We start from the raw sequence: 19,938 nt of genomic DNA on the forward strand, positions 1-19,938 counted from the left end.
AAAGTGGTGCTAGTATGTCTCGATATTTTCTAAATAACTCAATGGGAAACCCATCTGGTCCAGCAGCCTTCCCAGAGGCCATATCCGTCATTGCATATTCTATCTCCTCTAAGGTAAAACTCAGCATCCATGAAGGCTCGTTGAGCTGAGCTCAGAGTAGGAAATGTTACATCTGATAAATAAACATTCCAAAATATCGAGGCTGATCTTAGATTTATATAACGACTTATAGTAATCATAAAAACAATGGAGTATTTCTTCAGTCAAAGATACCAATGAGCCGTTAGGTGCACAAATTTGCAGTATTGTATTAGATGTATTGTGTTGGCGCACCGAGAAGGCCAAAAATTTACTTGCTTGGTTTCCTGGTTCACAATAGGATTGACGAGTGAAAAATAATTTACGTTTAGATTCGGTGTCTGTATGCTGGGCATATAATCTCTGGGAAGCTAACCACTCAAGTCTATTACCATTAGTCTGATTAGATATATATGCAGCCTCCGAGTCTTTCAGTCGTTGCTCCATCTCCTCATCTTCCCTTGAGGTCACCTTTTTAATATGAGAAATTGTGGAGGATAAACATCCCCTTAAATATGCCTTAAGGGCATCCCAAAATAAGTTGGTGTTCTGAGGCTCTGGGTGGGATGAAATGAAGCAATTTAACTGATCAACAGTCCTATCATTAGAGTCTATTAGTTTCAGCCAAAATGGGTTCAATTTCCAGACCATACCATTATTTGATTGCCCATATTTAAGTTTAAGAATGACTAGGCTATGATTTGAGATTTCCCTATAGCCATGTTCAATGCTATCCACCCTCATTGGTTCCGAATATATATTCTATGTAGGAAAGAGAGCGCCTAGTGGATGAGTGGCAAGTAAATCCTTTTTCCTCAGGGTGGCATATCCTCCACAGATCTAGCCATCCACTACCCTCCATAAATAATGCTAATTGAGTTAGAGCCAGAGAAGGGGGCTCCCCAGATACCTCATCACCCAATCTCAGTCTATCAAGGCGATTGTCCATGACTAAATTATGGGGGGGGTTATAAACACACAGTATTACGTACTCCCGAGAATAAATTAGTGCATATACAAAAACAAAGCGACCCTCAGGAACCCTCCGAGCCTCCCTGGCTTCCCATCTAACATCTCTATGAATTAACAGTGAAACCCCTCTCGAATAGCTAGTGTGGAACACGTGGATGAACCATTGTACGCTTGACTTCTGCACACATCAGGCCATATTCCTGGTCAAATGTGTCTCTACCAAAGCTATAATATGTGGATGATAGCGCTTGATCTGTGAAAATACCTTAATTTTCTTCCTGGGAGATTTAATGCCCGCACATTCCAGGTCATACATCAAAATATGGTATGCATTATTACTCGGGCAAAGTTCAGGGACATCACACAAAAAACAAGAAAGCTGTTGGCGGCGACTTCTACATAAATAACAAATAAAACTGACATAAGAGAAAAAACAGAGCAAAAACCGAACAATATAGGAATGAAGTCCTATGCTCTTATTACCAAGTGAACATGGGGATACCCTCGCTGGATTCAGCATCCGGTATTGTTGATAAGTTGGGCGCCCATAGAGAGCTCCACTCATATCATTGTTAGAACATTTAACTGGATATGAATACATTAGGATTTCTTTGCATTAGACACCTTGTGGGACCGCAGCCATTCAGCTGCTTCCTCTGGATCGGTGAAGAATATAGAAGAACCTTCATGGACAATTCGAAGTCGAGCTGGATAGATTATGGAATACATGACATTTTTAACTCTGAGTTGTTTTTTTATTTCCTTGAACCGTGCCCGCTGTTTCTGAAGCTCCATAGAAAAATCCGGAAAAATCGAGATTGTGGCATTATTGAATTTGATAGGGCTTTTTTGCCGCGCCAAACATAGAATATAGGAGAACACTATTAACAACTAAAATTTGATTTTTTTACTCTGCACCACCTCAGCACACAGCTGAATTTCAGAGGCACAAATTGAGAAAGTGAAATATGGCATGATGAATCACGTTACCCACAGACGTATGAATTGTTTCAGTGTGAATGAGGTCTGTATAAAAGAAGATCTGCTCAAAAAATTTTTTAAGTAACATGACATGTCCTCTACTGTAAGACATTACTAAGCGACAAAATTTTGGGGGGCATGTGCATGAGGCCTGAATAACATTGAATAGATGCTACAAACAATTTCTAAGTGAGATCTCCCCTTCTGTATCAAGTTAGTAACACAAAAATTTTTTTTATTGTGGATGGGGCTTGTATAATCTAGATGATTGTCCGTGGCGTTGGAACGCCCTCTTTCCTACAGTTGCTGCTGGTAAGGTGCAGGTCTGCAGGCGAAATATGGCGGATGTGTCGTTAAATGAACTGATCAGGAAAAGGTGCATGGGCATGGGAACATACAGCAGGATCAATAACAGGGTTGCTATGGGAGGCATGAGATCCAGGATACAGCCTAAAACGATTAGTCATTTAACCAACACCAATTACCAGAGAGCGTTTGATGCTCTTGAGAAGATGAGTATTAACAGATGCACGTCTCAAGCTAGGCATAAAAGATTAAAGTAAGAAATTGGTTGCCAAACATGCACATAATCTAGAAGATAGGTTCAAAACAATTTCAAACTCAGATCTCAGCTGCTGTATCACATTTGTAAAAAAAAATAAAAAAAAAGTAATGTGCAACAGCTCTGCACATGGAAGAATTTCAACGCCAATAAATGACAAGGTTGTATATAGCAGGCTGTATCACGTTTAGCAACAGGAAAAATATATATATATATATATATTTTAATGTTAGTAAGGTCTGAACACAGCTTCATATCACTGCCAAAAAATGACGTTGGATACGGCGGGATGTATCACTTTTTGCAACAGAAAAAATTATATATTTTTTTTGTGTGTGTGAAGTTTGCAGGCAGCTTCATATCACCGCCACAAAATGACAACGTGGGATACAGCGGGCTGTTTCACGTTTTGACACAGAAAAAAATATTATTATTTTTGTATTTTTTTTCATGTGAATGAGCTATGCAAACTGTGGAATTTCACCGCAACTAAATAAAGCGAGATATGGTATGGTGAATCACAGAAGCAATCGCCCCGTGCACAACAGCTCAAATCACAGAACAATGTCACCACAGCACTTAATGACAAGATGGGATATGGCATGTGGTTTCACATTTAGCTAGTGAGAAAAATAGGTATCAGTTATACCGGTAATTATGTTTCCAGGAGTCCATACTGACAGCACCCTGGAGGACGTCCTTCTCCTCCTTGCAGGGACAGGAAACACACGAGAGTTCAAATATCCGGTTCCACTAACCAATCCTCAGTGTTGTAACAAGAACCAAATCATGGAATAATGCAAATAAAACATTTTAATGACAGAATCATATTACAAAATAGTATATAGGCACAAATCTGAATATACCTGAGTTTATTACATACATGGGGGGAACTACCGGTGCTGTCAGTATGGACTCCTGGAAACATAATTACTGGTATGACTAATACCTATTTTCCAGGACATCCCTCCTGACAGCACCTTGGAGAGTACCAAAGCACCTCCTCAGGGTGGGATTACCGCTTGGAGGACCTTTCTCCCAAAAGCCGTGTGCTGACCAGACGTAACATCGAGCTTATAATGTTTACAGAAAGGGTCAGCCCTGGCCCATGTTGCAGCCTTACAGATCTGTTCTACAGAAGCTCCTGCCCACTCCACCCAGGAGGCAGACACCCCACGGGTAGAGTGGGCTTTTAAGCCTAAAGGAGGGGACATACCTTCTGACTGATAAGCATCTGAGATCACATCTGTGATCCAACGTGCAACTGAGGCCTTCTTACCCTTATTCTTTCCCCCGAACAGAATAAAAAGGTTTGGATCTGTACGCCAAGAGTCTGTGGCTTTAATTTGTCGAAAACCCCCTAACATCCAGTGAATGGAGGACCCTTTCTTTCTCGTTAGCAGGGTTAATACAAAATAAAGGGAGTATTATTTCCTGATTCCTATTTTTAATAGAGGCTACCTTCGGGATAAAAGCTGGATCTAATTTCAGAATTAGGCAGTCTTCCCTGATCTGTAGATAAGGATCTCTGATACATAGAGCCTGAATCTCTCCAACCCTCTTGGCCGTAGTGATCGCCACTAAGAAAGCCGTTTTACAAGTGAGAATAGAAATAGGCATATTATCCCCCGAAGAGTAGACGCCCTTACATAGGGCCCTAAGAACCAAGTTAAGGTCCCAGGATGGGGACAGCTGTCTAATGGAGGGACGCATTCTCTGAGTGGCCCGAATAAACCTTATTATCCATGGGTGAGATGCCAAAGGATAGTCTAGGAATGAGCTTAGCGCGGACACCTGGACTTTTAATGTGCTGGGACGAAGACCCAAGTTAAACCCTTTCTGTAGAAAGTCTAAGATACCAGGGATGTCCGGAGAGCCTGCTACAACATCGGACCTGCCACCCTCTAGACAAAAACGTTTCCAGATTTTTGGGTAAATGGCTGAGGTAACGGGTTTTCTACTACCCTGGATAGTAGATATGACCTGGTCTGATAAGCCTTTTGACTTCAGGATGTCCCTTTCAGGATCCAGGCTGAAAGACGGAGTTTGCTTGAGTCTGGATGATACACTGGACCCTGGTGAATGACTCTTCCCCTGATGGGCAATTCGACTGGATTGTCGATTGCTAACGTCCCCAGCACAGGAAACCAGCTTCTTCTTGGCCAATGCGGGACGATCAGGATGACCGTTGCCTGATCTTCCTTGATCTTTCGAAGCACAGCTGGAATTAATGCCAGGGGTGCAAATACATATGACAGAGGCTGATCCCATTGCTGGCTCAGAGCATCTACCCCTCCTGGCAGATCCGAGGGGTTCAGGGAGAAGAATCTTGGGGTCTTCGCATTCCTCCTGCTTGCAAATAGGTCGATGTTGGGGGTTCCCCATCTGTGACAATCTTTGGAAGATGCTCTGCTCCAATTCCCACTCTGTTGGACACAGGTTCCGTCTGCTTAAGTAATCCACTATCACGTTCTGGGATCCTTGTAGATGGATAGCCGTTATAGACAGCACAGTGTCCTCTGCCCAGCTGAAGATCATCTCTGCTAGATCCTGCAGTGGTTGATATCTTGGTCCTCCCTGATGGTTCAGGAATGAGACTGTTGTTACATTGTCGGAAAAGATTCTTACGTGGCGATCTGAGAGCATGAGCCGATTGTGTCTCAATGCTTGCCATACAGCGTAGAGCTCTCTAAAGTTGGACGATCTGTTTCTTATGCTTTCTGGCCACTTGCCTTGCAAAATTCTGCCTTGTAGATGAGCTCCCCAGCCCCATGCGCTGGCGTCCGTAGTAATAAGGGGAGGTGATCCACAGAACTTCCACCTTTAGGTTCTCTGACCGTATCCACCAGAAGAGAGATCTCCGTGTTAGACCAGTCAGCCTCAATGGAGCCTCTAGGGAAGACTGACTGTGGTCCCAATCGGACAAGATCTGCTTTTGTAGATGTCTTGAGTGTGACTGCGCCCACCTGACGCATGGTATGCAGGCTGTCATTAGGCCTAGAACTTTCATAGCCATCCTTATGGTAACTCGATGTTCCAATAGATACCGGACTCGAGTCTGAATTATCCTTCTCTTGACGTAGGGTAGTGAAGATATTCTGTGTCTGGAGTCCAGATGCACCCCCAGGAAGGTTTTCCTTTGTTCTGGTAGAAGATCGGATTTCTGCCAGTTTAGTACCCATCCGAGATGCTCCATTAGTGCGATAGTCCGCTCTCTGTGATCTTCCAGGAGCTTTACGGAATCTGCTACGAGAAGGAAATCGTCCAGGTACGGAATTATTATGATGCCTTGCTTCCTTAGGAAGGCCACGATCTCTGATACAAGTTTGGTAAAAATACGAGGAGCAGAAGCCAGACCGAAGGGAAGGCCCTGAAATTGATAGTGGCAGGTCTGGGATGGCAGAGCTACTGCAAACCTCAGCAGGTTCTGAGACAAGGGATGTACTGGGACCTGGTAGTAGGCCCTCTTTAGGTCGATAGTACACATGACCGCGTCTTGGTTTATAAGCGGAATTGCTGAACGAATGGATTCCATGCGGAACCTTTTGAATCTCACCCAGGCATTTAAAGGCTTTAAGTTTATTATTGTGTGGGTGTCGCTCGATGGCCGTGCGATAGTGAATAGGGAAGAGTAGTGACCTTTCCCCAACTCTGACTGAGGGACAGGAATTATTACCTCTGTCCTGAGCATGTCCTGTAAGTCTTTTAGTATAGCCGAATCTGCCGTGACTATCGTAGGTGTAATATACCTTTCTGGGGGAGGAGAGTAAAGTTCTCCCTCGGAAACAGTACTGAGAACCCTCTGATTTTGAGTAATCTGAGCCCAATTTTCTGCAAACCTCCGAAGCCTCCCCCCGATGCAAGTGGCGTCATAGTGGCTTATTTTTATAGGATGGGCTAAAGAAAGAACCTTTGTTCCTATTACTCTGTCCACGGGAGCTTCTGTAGGATCCTCTGCTGAACCGACCCTGACCTTCAGGATCGAACTGCTTTCTGGAGAAGAAACCTCTCCAAAAGGGCTGGGAACGTTTAGGTCTGTCCTCCGGAAAACCTTTCCTTTTATCACAAGCTGATTCATGGATAGAGTCCAAAGCAGGTCCAAACACCCTCTGTCCCGAAAACGGAATAGAGCAGAGTTTGGATTTAGATGCATTGTCACCTGACCATGACCTTAGCCACACCGCCCTCCTAGCCGCATTAGATAGTGAACTATTGCAGGCTGAAAATCTAACTGATTCGGCTGTCATATCCGATAAGAAAGCCATTGCGGACTTCATTATGGGAAGGGAATGCAAAATATCTGATCTGGGGGTCTTATTGGATAATTGCTCTTCCAACTGCCCCATCCATAAGTACATAAATCTGGCCACCGAAGTGGCCACTATGTTTGTTCTAATCAGGGCTGCAGAAGCTTCCCAAGCCCTTTTAAGGAGGATGTCGGCCTTCCTATCCATAGGATCACGAAGACTTCGAACGTCAATTTTAGGATCTCTTCCCATAGTTTGACTTCCTCAGGATCGAACGGCAGGCGACTTTTAAAGTCACGAGATAACACTAATCTGCGCTCAGCCTCCTTCCATTCCTCTAGGACCACAGCTTTGATATGATCACTAATGGGAAACACAGTCAGGTTTCGTGCCACAAGTCCCCCGAACATCAAGTCCTGTCTGGACTGTGGCTTAGCAGTATCTTCAATCTGCATCGTATTCCTAACCGCCTGGACAAGTTCATCTGTCTCTTCAGATTGGAAGAGATACTTCCTGGCTCGGTCCTGGTTTTCTACAGGAATTTCTCCCTCCTCCTCTGATGGCGAGTCCCTGAGCTCGGAACCTTCATCAGAAGAATACTCTGGCTCCCCATGGGCTTCCTACTTCCTGGCACGCTTGCGACCAGCTATGGGACTGGCAGGCCGAGAATGCGAGAGGCTGGATATAGAAGCCTGCACCTCTTCCCGTATAAGGGATCTCATCTCGGAAAACAGTGATGACTGCTCGTCCTTCATGACTTTAGACGTGCAGGTGGCACAGAGGGTCTTGCCATGGGAGTCTGGCAGTTTAGTATGGCATACAGGACATCTGTTGCTCTTCACCGTGACCTTCCCAGATCCTTTAGCCGTGGCCGGGGGAGCAGCGGGGTTTCCCTTATCCTAAACAACATAAGATAGGGAGTAATAGGCTAGAGGGAGCAAGGTATTTCCTGGGTAAAAGGGTGTACTGCTCTGGGCAGACTTACCCCCTCCTCGTCGTTTCTGTCTTCCATAGCCGGTCCTGAAGCAGACGATATAACCCCCTTTGCAGGTGCTGGACGCTAGCACAGTATCGACCGCTCTGTCGGCGTTCTCCTGGTGAAGCGTCTGCTTTCCCCGCTCATAGAACGCCACCAGAAGTGACGTTTCGCCGGCTCTGATGAGACCGGAAGTGACGCGGCTCCCCAGACCCGGAAGTGCCGGCCACTGTAGCGTCTCCAGGACTGCGCGCTCTGCAGGATGGAGGTCTGCCTTGATCGCCGCCGCGTCCTGAACCGAGAGCCCCCCACCGGAAGGAGCGGTTCAATCCCGGAGCCTCGTCCCACTCCCCCCACTCGAATGCCCTTCCCCCCCCCGGGAGTTTTGACCCTGAGCCGCTTGACAGGGGGAAGGATTGGATGCCCGCCCGATCCCCCTGAGCTCGGTAAGTCTGCTGCTTCTCTACGTGTCTCCCTCCATGCAGGGACAGGAAAAACACTGAGGATTGGTGGGTGGAACCGGATATTTGAACTCTCGTGTGTGAGGAGAAGGACGTCCTCCAGGGTGCTGTCAGGAGGGACGTCCTGGAAAAAGATTTAGAATGGTCTACTCCTGCATGGAGCACAATAGAAGCAATGAACAACACACTTCGATGACATGTGGCCTGCTGTCTTTGTCTGTGGACCTCAGTAAAGGCAAATTATATATATATATATATATATATATATATATATATATATATATATATCTGGAAGGTAGATTTCACAGCAACATAGGACACTACCTAGCTAAATTATCTGAGTAAGAAACAATCACCAGACGAAGCTCAGGTGAAATTCGAGTTGGGTGTGTTCTTTTGGGTGGGTATGTGCATCAGATGCAATATGATCTTTTTCTAACCATTTTCTTGCAATGCTGGCTGCTATGATGTCCATGGTGTATAATGATTTCTTTACTTACTCCCATGGTGTGCAAAAGGTGAGACATCAGATGTGGCAACTTTGCCTTTATTTCCTTATGACTTTCTCCTCACCTTAGCACACTTGGAGTATTATTTGTTCCTTTTTGACCACTATAAAATAAGTAGGCTTGGGGCTTGAGGCGCGTCATACTATATACTACATTGTGGGTAATCTAATAATAATCTTTTTATTTATATAGCGCCAACATATTCCGCAGCATTTTACAGTTTACACACATTATCATCGCTGTCCCCGATGGGGCTCACAATCTAAATTCCCTATCAGTAGGTCTTTGGAATGTGGGAGGAAACCGGAGAACCCAGAGGAAACCAACACAAACATGGGGAGAACATACAAACTCCTTGCAGATGTTGTCCTTAGTGGAATTTGAATCCAGGACTCCAGCGCTGCAAAGCAACAGTGCTAACCACTGAGCCCCCTTGGTGGTACTTGGCTTGATCTTAGGTCAGGTTGATTTCAGGAACTAGAGTACTATGAAGTAATCATACGTTTCCCGCTATTTTCCAATGTGTCTTGGGTCTATATAAGCACTATGCACTTTACTATTGAGTATATAAAAAAGTTTATTTGATGTAATATGGTTGTTCATGCCGCTCTCTACCTGATCTCTTCTCTGGTTTGTCTCTATATTGAATAATTTTTGTCTACATGTACTGAGATTATATACACTACTCAAAAAAATAAAGGGAACACTTAAACAACAGACTATAACTCCAAGTAAATCAAACTTCTGTGAAATCAAACTGTCCACGTAGAAAGCAACACTGTTTGCCAATCATAATGGAATAGACAACAGATGGAAATTATTGGCAATTATCAAGACACAATCGATAAAGGAGTGGTTCTGCAGATGGACACAACAGACCACATCTCAGTACAAATGCTTTCTGGCTGATGTTTTGGTCACTTTTAAATGTTGGTTGTGCTTTCACACTCGTGGTAGCATGAGACGGACTCTACAACCCACACAAGTGGCTCAGATAGTGCAGCTCATCCAGGATGGCACATCAATGCGAACTGTGGCAAAAAGGTTTGCTGTGTCTGTCAGTGAAGTGTCCAGAGGCTGGAGGAGCTACCAGGAGACAGGCCAGTACACCAGTAGATGTGGAGGGGGCCGTAGGAGGGCAGCAACCCAGCAGCAGGACAGCTACCTCAGCCTTTGTGCAGGGAAGAACAGGAGGAGCACTGCCAGATCCCTGCAAAATGACCTCCAGCAGGCCACAAATGTGCATGTGTCTGCACAAATGGTTAGAACCCGACTCCATGAGGATGGTCTGAGTGTCGAACGTCCACAGATGGGGGTTTTGCTAACAGCCCAACACCGTGCAGGAGGCTTGACATTTGCCACAGAACACCAGGATTAGCAAATTCGCCACTGGTGACCTGTGCTCTTCACAGATGAAATCAGGTTCACACTGAGCACATGTGACAGACGTGACAGAGTCTTGAGACACCATGGAGAGCAATCTGCTGCCTGAAACATCCTTCAGCACGACTGGTTTAGCAGTGGGTCAGTAATGGTGTGGGGTGGCATTTCTTTGGAGGGCTGAACAGCCCTCCATGTGCTCGCCAGAGGAAACCTGACTGCCATTAGGTACCAAGGTGAGATCCTCAGACCCCTTGTGAGACCATATGCTAGTGCGGTTGGCCCTGGGTTCCTCCTAATGCAGAACAATGCCAGACCTCATGTGGCTGGAGTGTGTCAGCAGTTCCTGCAAGATGAAGGCATTGAAGCTATAGACTGGCCCGCCCATTCCCCAGACCTGAATCCGATTGAACACATCTGGGACATCATGTCTCACACCATTCCACCAACGTCACGTTGCACCACACACTGTCCAGGAGTTGGCGGATGCTTTAGTCAAGGTCTGAAAGGAGATCCCACAGGAGACCATCCGCCGCCTCATCAGGAGCATGCTCTGGCATTGTAGGAAGATAATACAGGCACGTGGAGGCCACACATACTGAGCATCATTTCCTTGTCTTGAGGCATTTCCACTGAAGTTGGATCAGCCTGTAACTTCATTTTCCACTTTGATTTTGAGCATCATTCCAACTCCGTGTGATATTAGTTGTGATTTACGTTGATAATTTTTGGGTTTTATTGTTCTTAACACATTCCACTATGTAACGAATAAAGATTTACAACTGGAATATTTCAGTGATATCTAGGATGTGGGATTTTAGTGTTCTCTTTATTTTTTTGAGCAGTGTATAAGTTATGTTTATGTAATAAACTTATACCTTTTTATACATCATTGATTGGATGCTTTGCTGTTGTGATAGGCAATTCAGTATCACAATGGACATAGCGGTCAGAGCACATACAGTGATCTGACAATAACCCAAAATAATAGAACGAGCTCTGAGACGTGGGAACTCTGCAGACCGCAATCCCTAATCCTCTCCAAACAACACTAGAGGCAGCCGTGGATTGCGCCTAACTCTGCCTATGCAACTCGGCACAGCCTGAGAAACTAACTAGCCTGAAGATAGAAAATAAGCCTACCTTGCCTCAGAGAAATACCCCAAAGGAAAAGGCAGCCCCCCACATATAATGACTGAGTTAAGATGAAAAGACAAACGTAGGGATGAAATAGATTCAGCAAAGTGAGGCCCGACTTTCTTAACAGAGCGAGGATAGGAAAGATAACTTTGCGGTCTACACAAAACCCTAAAGAAAACCACGCAAAGGGGGCAAAAAGACCCTCCGTACCGAACTAACGGCACGGAGGTACACCCTTTGCGTCCCAGAGCTTCCAGCAAAACAATTAGACAAGCTGGACAGAAAAAATAGCAAACAAATAGCAAAGAAGAACTTAGCTATGCAGAGCAGCAGGCCACAGGAATGATCCAGGAAAAAACAAGTCCAACACTGGAACATTGACAGGAAGCATGGATCAAAGCATTAGGTAGAGTTAAGTAGAGAAGCACCTAACGACCTCACCAGATCACCTGAGGGAGGAAACTCAGAACCCGCAGTACCACTTTCCTCCACAAACGGAAGCTCCCAGAGAGAATCAGCCGAAGTACCACTTGTGACCACAGGAGGGAGCTCTGCCACAGAATTCACAACAGTACCCCCCCCCCCCCTTGAGGAGGGGTCACCGAACCCTCACCAGAGCCCCCAGGCTGACCAGGATGAGCCACATGAAAGGCACGAACAAGATCGGGAGCATGGACATCAGAGGCAAAAACCCAGGAATTATCTTCCTGAGCAAAACCCTTCCATTTAACCAGATACTGGAGTTTCCGTCTTGAAACACGAGAATCCAAAATCTTCTCCACAAAATACTCCAATTCCCCCTCCACCAAAACCGGGGCAGGAGGGTCAACAGATGGAACCATAGGAGCCACGTATCTCCGCAACAATGACCTATGGAATACGTTATGTATGGAAAAAGAATCTGGGAGGGTCAGACGAAAAGACACAGGATTAAGAACCTCAGAAATCCTATACGGACCAATGAAACGAGGTTTAAACTTAGGAGAGGAAACCTTCATAGGAATATGACGAGAAGATAACCAAACCAGATCCCCAACACGAAGTCGGGGACCCACACGGCGTCTGCGATTAGCGAAACGTTGAGCCTTCTCCTGGGACAAGGTCAAATTGTACACTACATGAGTCCAAATCTGCTGCAACCTGTCCACCACAGTATCCACACCAGGACAGTCCGAAGACTCAACCTGTCCTGAAGAGAAACGAGGATGGAACCCAGAATTGCAGAAAAATGGCGAAACCAAGGTAGCCGAGCTGGCCCGATTATTAAGGGCGAACTCAGCCAAAGGCAAAAAGGACACCCAGTCATCCTGATCGGCAGAAACAAAGCATCTCAGATAGGTTTCCAAGGTCTGATTGGTTCGTTCGGTCTGGCCATTAGTCTGAGGATGGAAAGCCGAGGAAAAAGACAAGTCAATGCCCATCCTACCACAAAAGGCTCGCCAAGACCTCGAAACAAACTGGGAACCTCTGTCAGAAACGATATTCTCTGGAATGCCATGCAAACGAACCACATGCTGGAAGAACAATGGCATCAAATCAGAGGAGGAAGGCAATTTAGACAAGGGTACCAGATGGACCATCTTAGAAAAGCGATCACAGACCACCCAAATGACTGACATCTTTTGAGAAACGGGAAGATCTGAAATAAAATCCATAGAGATATGTGTCCAAGGCCTCTTCGGGACCGGCAAGGGCAAAAGCAACCCACTGGCACGAGAACAGCAGGGCTTAGCCCGAGCACAAATCCCACAGGACTGCACAAAAGTATGCACATCTCGCGACAGAGATGGCCACCAAAAGGATCTAGCCACTAACTCTCTGGTACCAAAGATTCCAGGATGACCAGCCAACACCGAACAATGAACCTCAGAGATAACTTTATTCGTCCACCTATCAGGGACAAACAGTTTCTCCGCTGGACAACGATCAGGTTTATTAGCCTGAAATTTTTGCAGCACCCTCCGCAAATCAGGGGAGATGGCAGACACAATTACTCCTTCCTTGAGGATACCCGCCGGCTCAGATAAACCCGGAGAGTCGGGCACAAAACTCCTTGACAGAGCATCCGCCTTCACATTTTTAGAGCCCGGAAGGTACGAAATCACAAAGTCAAAACGGGCAAAAAACAGCGACCAACGAGCCTGTCTAGGATTCAAATGCTTAGCAGACTCGAGATAAGTCAAGTTCTTATGATCAGTCAATACCACCACGCGATGCTTAGCTCCTTCAAGCCAATGACGCCACTCCTCGAATGCCCACTTCATGGCCAGCAACTCTCGGTTGCCCACATCATAATTTCGCTCAGCAGGCGAAAACTTCCTGGAAAAAAAAGCGCATGGTTTCATCACTGAGCAATCAGAACCTCTCTGCGACAAAACAGCCCCTGCTCCAATCTCAGAAGCATCAACCTCGACCTGGAACGGAAGAGAAACATCTGGTTGACACAACACAGGGGCAGAAGAAAAACGACGCTTCAACTCTTGAAAAGCTTCCACAGCAGCAGAAGACCAATTGACCAAATCAGCACCCTTCTTGGTCAAATCGGTCAATGGTTTAGCAATACTAGAAAAATTGCAGATGAAGCGACGATAAAAATTAGCAAAGCCCAGGAACTTTTGCAGACATTTCAGAGATGTCGGCTGAGTCCAATCATGGATGGCTTGGACCTTAACCGGATCCATCTCGATAGTAGAAGGGGAAAAGATGAACCCCAAAAATGAAACCTTCTGCACACCAAAGAGACACTTTGATCCCTTCACAAACAAAGAATTAGCACGCAGGACCTGAAAAACCATTCTGACCTGCTTCACATGAGACTCCCAATCATCCGAGAAGATCAAAATGTCATCCAAGTACACAATCAGGAATTTATCCAGGTACTTTCGGAAGATGTCATGCATAAAGGACTGAAACACTGATGGAGCATTGGCAAGTCCGAATGGCATCACTAGATACTCAAAATGACCCTCAGGCGTATTAAATGCAGTTTTCCATTCATCGCCTCGCCTGATTCGCACCAGATTATACGCACCACGAAGATCTATCTTGGTGAACCAACTAGCCCCCTTAATCCGAGCAAACAAATCAGATAACAATGGCAAGGGGTACTGAAATTTAACAGTGATCTTATTAAGAAGGCGGTAATCTATACAAGGTCTCAGCGAACCATCCTTCTTGGCTACAAAAAAGAACCCTGCTCCTAATGGCGACGATGACGGGCGAATATGCCCCTTCTCCAGGGATTCCTTCACATAACTGCACATAGCGGTGTGCTCAGGCACGGATAAATTAAACAGTCGACCTTTTGGGAATTTACTACCAGGAATCAAATTGATAGCACAATCCCTATGCGGAGGTAGGGCATCGGACTTGGGCTCATCAAATACATCCCGGTAATCAGACAAGAACTCTGGAACCTCAGAAGGGGTGGATGACGAAATTGACAGAAATGGAACATCACCATGTACCCCCTGACAACCCCAGCTGGACACCGACATGGATTTCCAATCTAATACTGGATTATGGGCTTGTAGCCATGGCAACCCCAACACAACCACATCATGCAGATTATGCAACCCCAGAAAGCGAATAACCTCCTGATGTGCAGGAGCCATGCACATGGTCAGCTGGGTCCAGTATTGAGGCTTATTCTTGGCCAAAGGCGTAGCATCAATTCCTCTCAATGGAATAGGAAACTGCAAGGACTCCAAGAAAAACCCACAACGCTTAGCATATTCCAAGTCCATCAAATTCAGGGCAGCGCCTGAATCCACAAACGCCATGACAGAATACGATGACAAAGAGCAGATCAAGGTAACGGACAGAAGAAATTTTGACTGTACTGTACCAATGGTGGCAGACCTAGCGAACCGCTTAGTGCGCTTAGGACAATCAGAGACAGCATGAGTGGAATCACCACAGTAGAAACACAGCCCATTCAGACGTCTGTGTTCTTGCCGTTCAACTCTGGTCATAGTCCTATCGCACTGCATAGACTTAGGTTTAATCTCAGGTAATACCGCCAAATGGTGCACAGATTTACGCTCACGCAAGCGTCGACCGATCTGAATGGCCAAAGACATAGACTCATTCAGACCAGCAGGCATAGGAAATCCCACCATGACATCCTTAAGGGCTTCAGAGAGACCCTTTCTGAATATAGCTGCCAGCGCAGATTCATTCCATTGAGTGAGAACGGACCACTTTCTAAATTTCTGACAATATACCTCTATCTCATGCTGAGCCTGACAAAGAGCCAGCAAATTTTTTTCTGCCTGATCCACTGAATTAGGCTCATCGTACAGCAATCCAAGCGCCAGGAAAAACGCATCGATATTACTTAATGCAGGATCTCCTGACGCAAGAGAAAATGCCCAGTCCTGAGGGTCGCCACGCAAAAAAGAAATGACGATCCTAACCTGTTGAACTGGGTCACCAGAGGAGCGAGGTTTCAAAGCCAGAAATAGTTTACAATTATTTTTGAAACTCAGAAATTTAGTTCTATCTCCAAAAAACAAATCTGGAATAGGAATTCTCGGTTCTAACAAAGAATTCTGAACCACAAAATCTTGAATATTTTGAACTCTTGCCGTGAGCTGATCCACACATGAAGACAGACCTTTAATGTCCATTGCTACACCTGTGTCCTGAACCACCCAAATGTCTAGAGGAAAAAAAAGGCAAAACACAGTGCAAAGAAAAAAAAATGTTCTCAGAACTTCTTTTTTCCCTCTATAGAGAATCATTAGCACTTTTGGCTTCCTGTACTGTTGTGATAGGCAATTCAGTATCACAATGGACATAGCGGTCAGAGCACATACAGTGATCTGACAATAACCCAAAATAATAGCACGAGCTCTGAGACGTGGGAACTCTGCAGACCGCAATCCCTAATCCTCTCCAAACAACACTAGAGGCAGCCGTGGATTGCGCCTAACTCTGCCTATGCAACTCGGCACAGCCTGAGAAACTAACTAGCCTGAAGATAGAAAATAAGCCTACCTTGCCTCAGATTAATACCCCAAAGGAAAAGGCAGCCCCCCACATATAATGACTGTGAGTTAAGATGAAAAGACAAACGTAGGGATGAAATAGATTCAGCAAAGTGAGGCCCGACTTTCTTAACAGAGCGAGGATAGGAAAGATAACTTTGCGGTCTACACAAAACCCTAAAGAAAACCACACAAAGGGGGCAAAAAGACCCTCCGTACCGAACTAACGGCACGGAGGTACACCCTTTGCGTCCCAGAGCTTCCAGCAAAACAATTAGACAAGCTGGACAGAAAAAATAGCAAACAAATAGCAAAGAAGAACTTAGCTATGCAGAGCAGCAGGCCACAGGAATGATCCAGGAAAAAACAAGTCCAACACTGGAACATTGACAGGAAGCATGGATCAAAGCATTAGGTGGAGTTAAGTAGAGAAGCACCTAACGACCTCACCAGATCACCTGAGGGAGGAAACTCAGAAGCCGCAGAACCACTTTCCTCCACAAACGGAAGCTCCCAGAGAGAATCAGCCGAAGTACCACTTGTGACCACAGGAGGGAGCTCTGCCACAGAATTCACAACACTTTGCTCCGTTTTTTTCATTGTTTTTCCTTTTATCAGTTAGCATGATTTTTGCTTTATTTTAGATACATTGTTAAAACAATCACATATATCTACTATATAATTGTCTACGAGTTACTTCCATTTTTCTGTCCTTTTTTCGGTCATTGTTATTCATTCGCTGATTGGTCTCGACAGCTGCCTGTCATGGCTGCCGCGACCAATCAGTGACGGCCACAGTCCGGAAAAAAATGGTCGCTCCTTACTTCCTGCAGTCAGTGCCTGTCGCTCGCATACTCCCTTCTGGTCACCGTTAACACAGGGTTAATGCCGGCGGTAACGGACCGCGTTATGCCGCGGGTAAAGTACTCCGTTACCGCCGCTATTAACCCTGTGTGTCCCCAACTTTTACTACTGACGCTGCCTATGCGGCATCAATAGTAAAAGATGTAATGTTAGAAATAATAAAAAATAAAAAAAACCTGCTATACTCACCCTCAGTAGCAGCTCGCGCCGGACGCCATCTTCCGTTGCAGGTTCTGGTGGCAGAAGGACCTGCCATGACGTCACGGTCATGTGACCGCGACGTCATCACAGGCCCTGCGCGAGAAGGACCTGCCATGACGTCGCGGTCATGTGACCTCGACGTCATCACAGGCCCTGCGCGAGAAGGACCTGCCATGACGTCACAGTCATGTGACCGCGACGTCATCACAGGTCCTGCGCTCATACCAACCCTGGGACCGGAAGCTGCTGTGGACTACAAGAGCTCCCTCAGAAAGGTGAGTATATGTTTTTTTTTATTTTTTAACCTGTGACAAACCTGGCTGGGCAATATACTACGTAGCTGGGCAATTGACTACGTGACTGGGCAATATACTACGTCGCTGTGCAATATACTATGTGGCTCTGTGCTGTATACTACTTCACTGGGAAATATACTACGTGGTTCTGTGCTGTATACTACGTGACTGGGCAATATACTACGTCACTGGGCAATATACTACGTGACTGGGCAATATACTACGTCGCTGTGCAATATACTACATGGCTGAGCAATATACTACAGCACTGTGCAATATACTACGTGAATGGACAATATACTACGTGGATGGGGAATATACTACGTGGGCTGTGCAATATACTACGTGGCTGGGCAATATACTACGTGGCTGGGCAATATACTACGTGACTGGGCAATATACTACGTGACTGGGCAATATACTACGTGACTGGGCAATATACTACGTGACTGGGCAATATACTACTTCGCTGGGCAATATACTACGTGGCTGGGCAATATACTACGTGACTGGGCAATATACTACTTCGCTGGGCAATATACTACGTGGCTGTGCAATATACTATGTGGACATGCATATTCTAGAATACCTGATGCGTTAGAATCGGGCCACCATCTAGTAATATATATATATATATATATATATATATATATACACACACATTTCTAATTAAAGGGAGTCTGTCAACACAGAAAGACTATTCAAACCAAGTCCTGCGGCTCCGTACTTCATGGCTAGGCCAATCATGTATGTACACCTTCCATCCTGTTTAGCTTCCCTCTATCTCCAGCACCCCCTTATTTGATTGACAGCTCTGTCTGTATAGAGTCAGAGAAGGGCTGAAATAGATGGTGAGAAAGATGGAAATCTAGAAGTTAGGAAGGTGTATGTAAATGACTAGCCGCCAAGAAGCACCGAGCGCCTGTACTTGGCATGACCAGTCATTCTGTGCTGACAGAGTCCCTTTAACATTTTAGCAGTACCTTGATTTTCAGCTCCTTGATTTTCTCCTCCATCTCTGCCCATTTGCCCCACTTGATAGTAGGCACTGTCAGCACCTCTTAAGGTTTCCTTTCTCTGTGCCGATAGATCTGGACTTTTACCACCAGTTCCACGAAAAAATGATAAGACCCCTGAAGCCTTTTTAGCTGAAAGAGAAAGGAATTGCATAAGATAAACATAGTATAACATAATTGACAAAATCAACCACTGAATCCCTGAATACTCACATTGAATGTAAAAGGGAACATCTCTATTATAAACCTAGAAGCAGGTCACATTGAGGGGCCAGAAGGACATGTCCACCTCTTCCATTCCCAGCACACTGATCTCAGCACAGCAAGTGGGACATATTCACGCTTACCTAGCATGTGTAAAGGGGTATTCGCATATCACAAAGTGATGGCATCTTGCTAGAATAACAAGTGTATGATCAGGGGACCTGACCTCTGGGTCCTGCAGATATCCTGAGAAATCGGGGACTGCAGCACTGATACATCACATCTGCAGGGTTTACCTGTAAAGCAGCCCAGGGGTCAGGACCGCCACCGATCAAAGTGATATCATAACCAAGCAATAGACCGTTTTATAACATTGGAATACCCCTTTATTTCAGCACTAATTGACATTATGTATATGGTACTTTAGAGGGCTTACAAAAAATAGTTTTATTGCTTCCAGTCACCAGGTTTGAGTTTAATACAAAATAACAAAAGTAAAAAAACACTAGGGGGAAAATAGCACAAGTAGGGTCTTATCCAGCAGACAAATGAAAGATTTGTATCAGATTGTGCTAAATCATCCATGATATAAAAGATTTTAATCAACAGGTGCTGCGTATCCAGTGGCAGTCAAACCGATGGGAATGAAGAGAAGGACAAATTGTGGATAACTCCCGCACTGCCATCTACAGAAGACATCTATTTTCAAAGATTTATTGAACAAATGGTTTCATTAGTTGCATTTCAAAGCAAGAGATGCTTCTTCAGGAAGACAACCACAAAATAAAAGGCAGCAGACACCAATTCTTCCAGAATAAGCATGGGAATCAGTCAGATTGAGAACTATGTACTGCACAGAGGCCTCACATCTACAAAGTGGTAATGTTAGTGCAAAAAAGACATTCATTCATTGCAAAAAAATATAAAGTCCAGTTTTAAGAGCAGAGGTAGCGGGTATAACGTCTATTAATTACCTGCTCACCTCCCGTCCATCTGCACTCCCTCGGACCGCAAGGCTGTATTTTTTCATGTTTTGAATAAAGAATTGGACCACAGATGG

At 45.2% G+C, this 19,938-nt stretch overlaps 1 protein-coding gene across 2 annotated transcripts in view; it reads right to left on the bottom strand.

Annotated features, from left to right (window-relative positions):
- Window positions 1–19,938, bottom strand: part of PIKFYVE (phosphoinositide kinase, FYVE-type zinc finger containing) — a 610,036-nt gene that overhangs the window by 145,062 nt on the left and 445,036 nt on the right. For both annotated transcript variants that reach the window (XM_069733753.1, XM_069733755.1), the window contains one exon: window positions 18,642–18,806. In XM_069733753.1, coding sequence (XP_069589854.1) covers window positions 18,642–18,806 — 165 coding nt within the window. The remainder of the gene's footprint in view (window positions 1–18,641; window positions 18,807–19,938) is intronic.

This window comes from Ranitomeya imitator, chromosome 7, assembly GCF_032444005.1.
Source record: "Ranitomeya imitator isolate aRanImi1 chromosome 7, aRanImi1.pri, whole genome shotgun sequence".
Taxonomy (NCBI): Eukaryota; Metazoa; Chordata; class Amphibia; order Anura; family Dendrobatidae; genus Ranitomeya; species Ranitomeya imitator.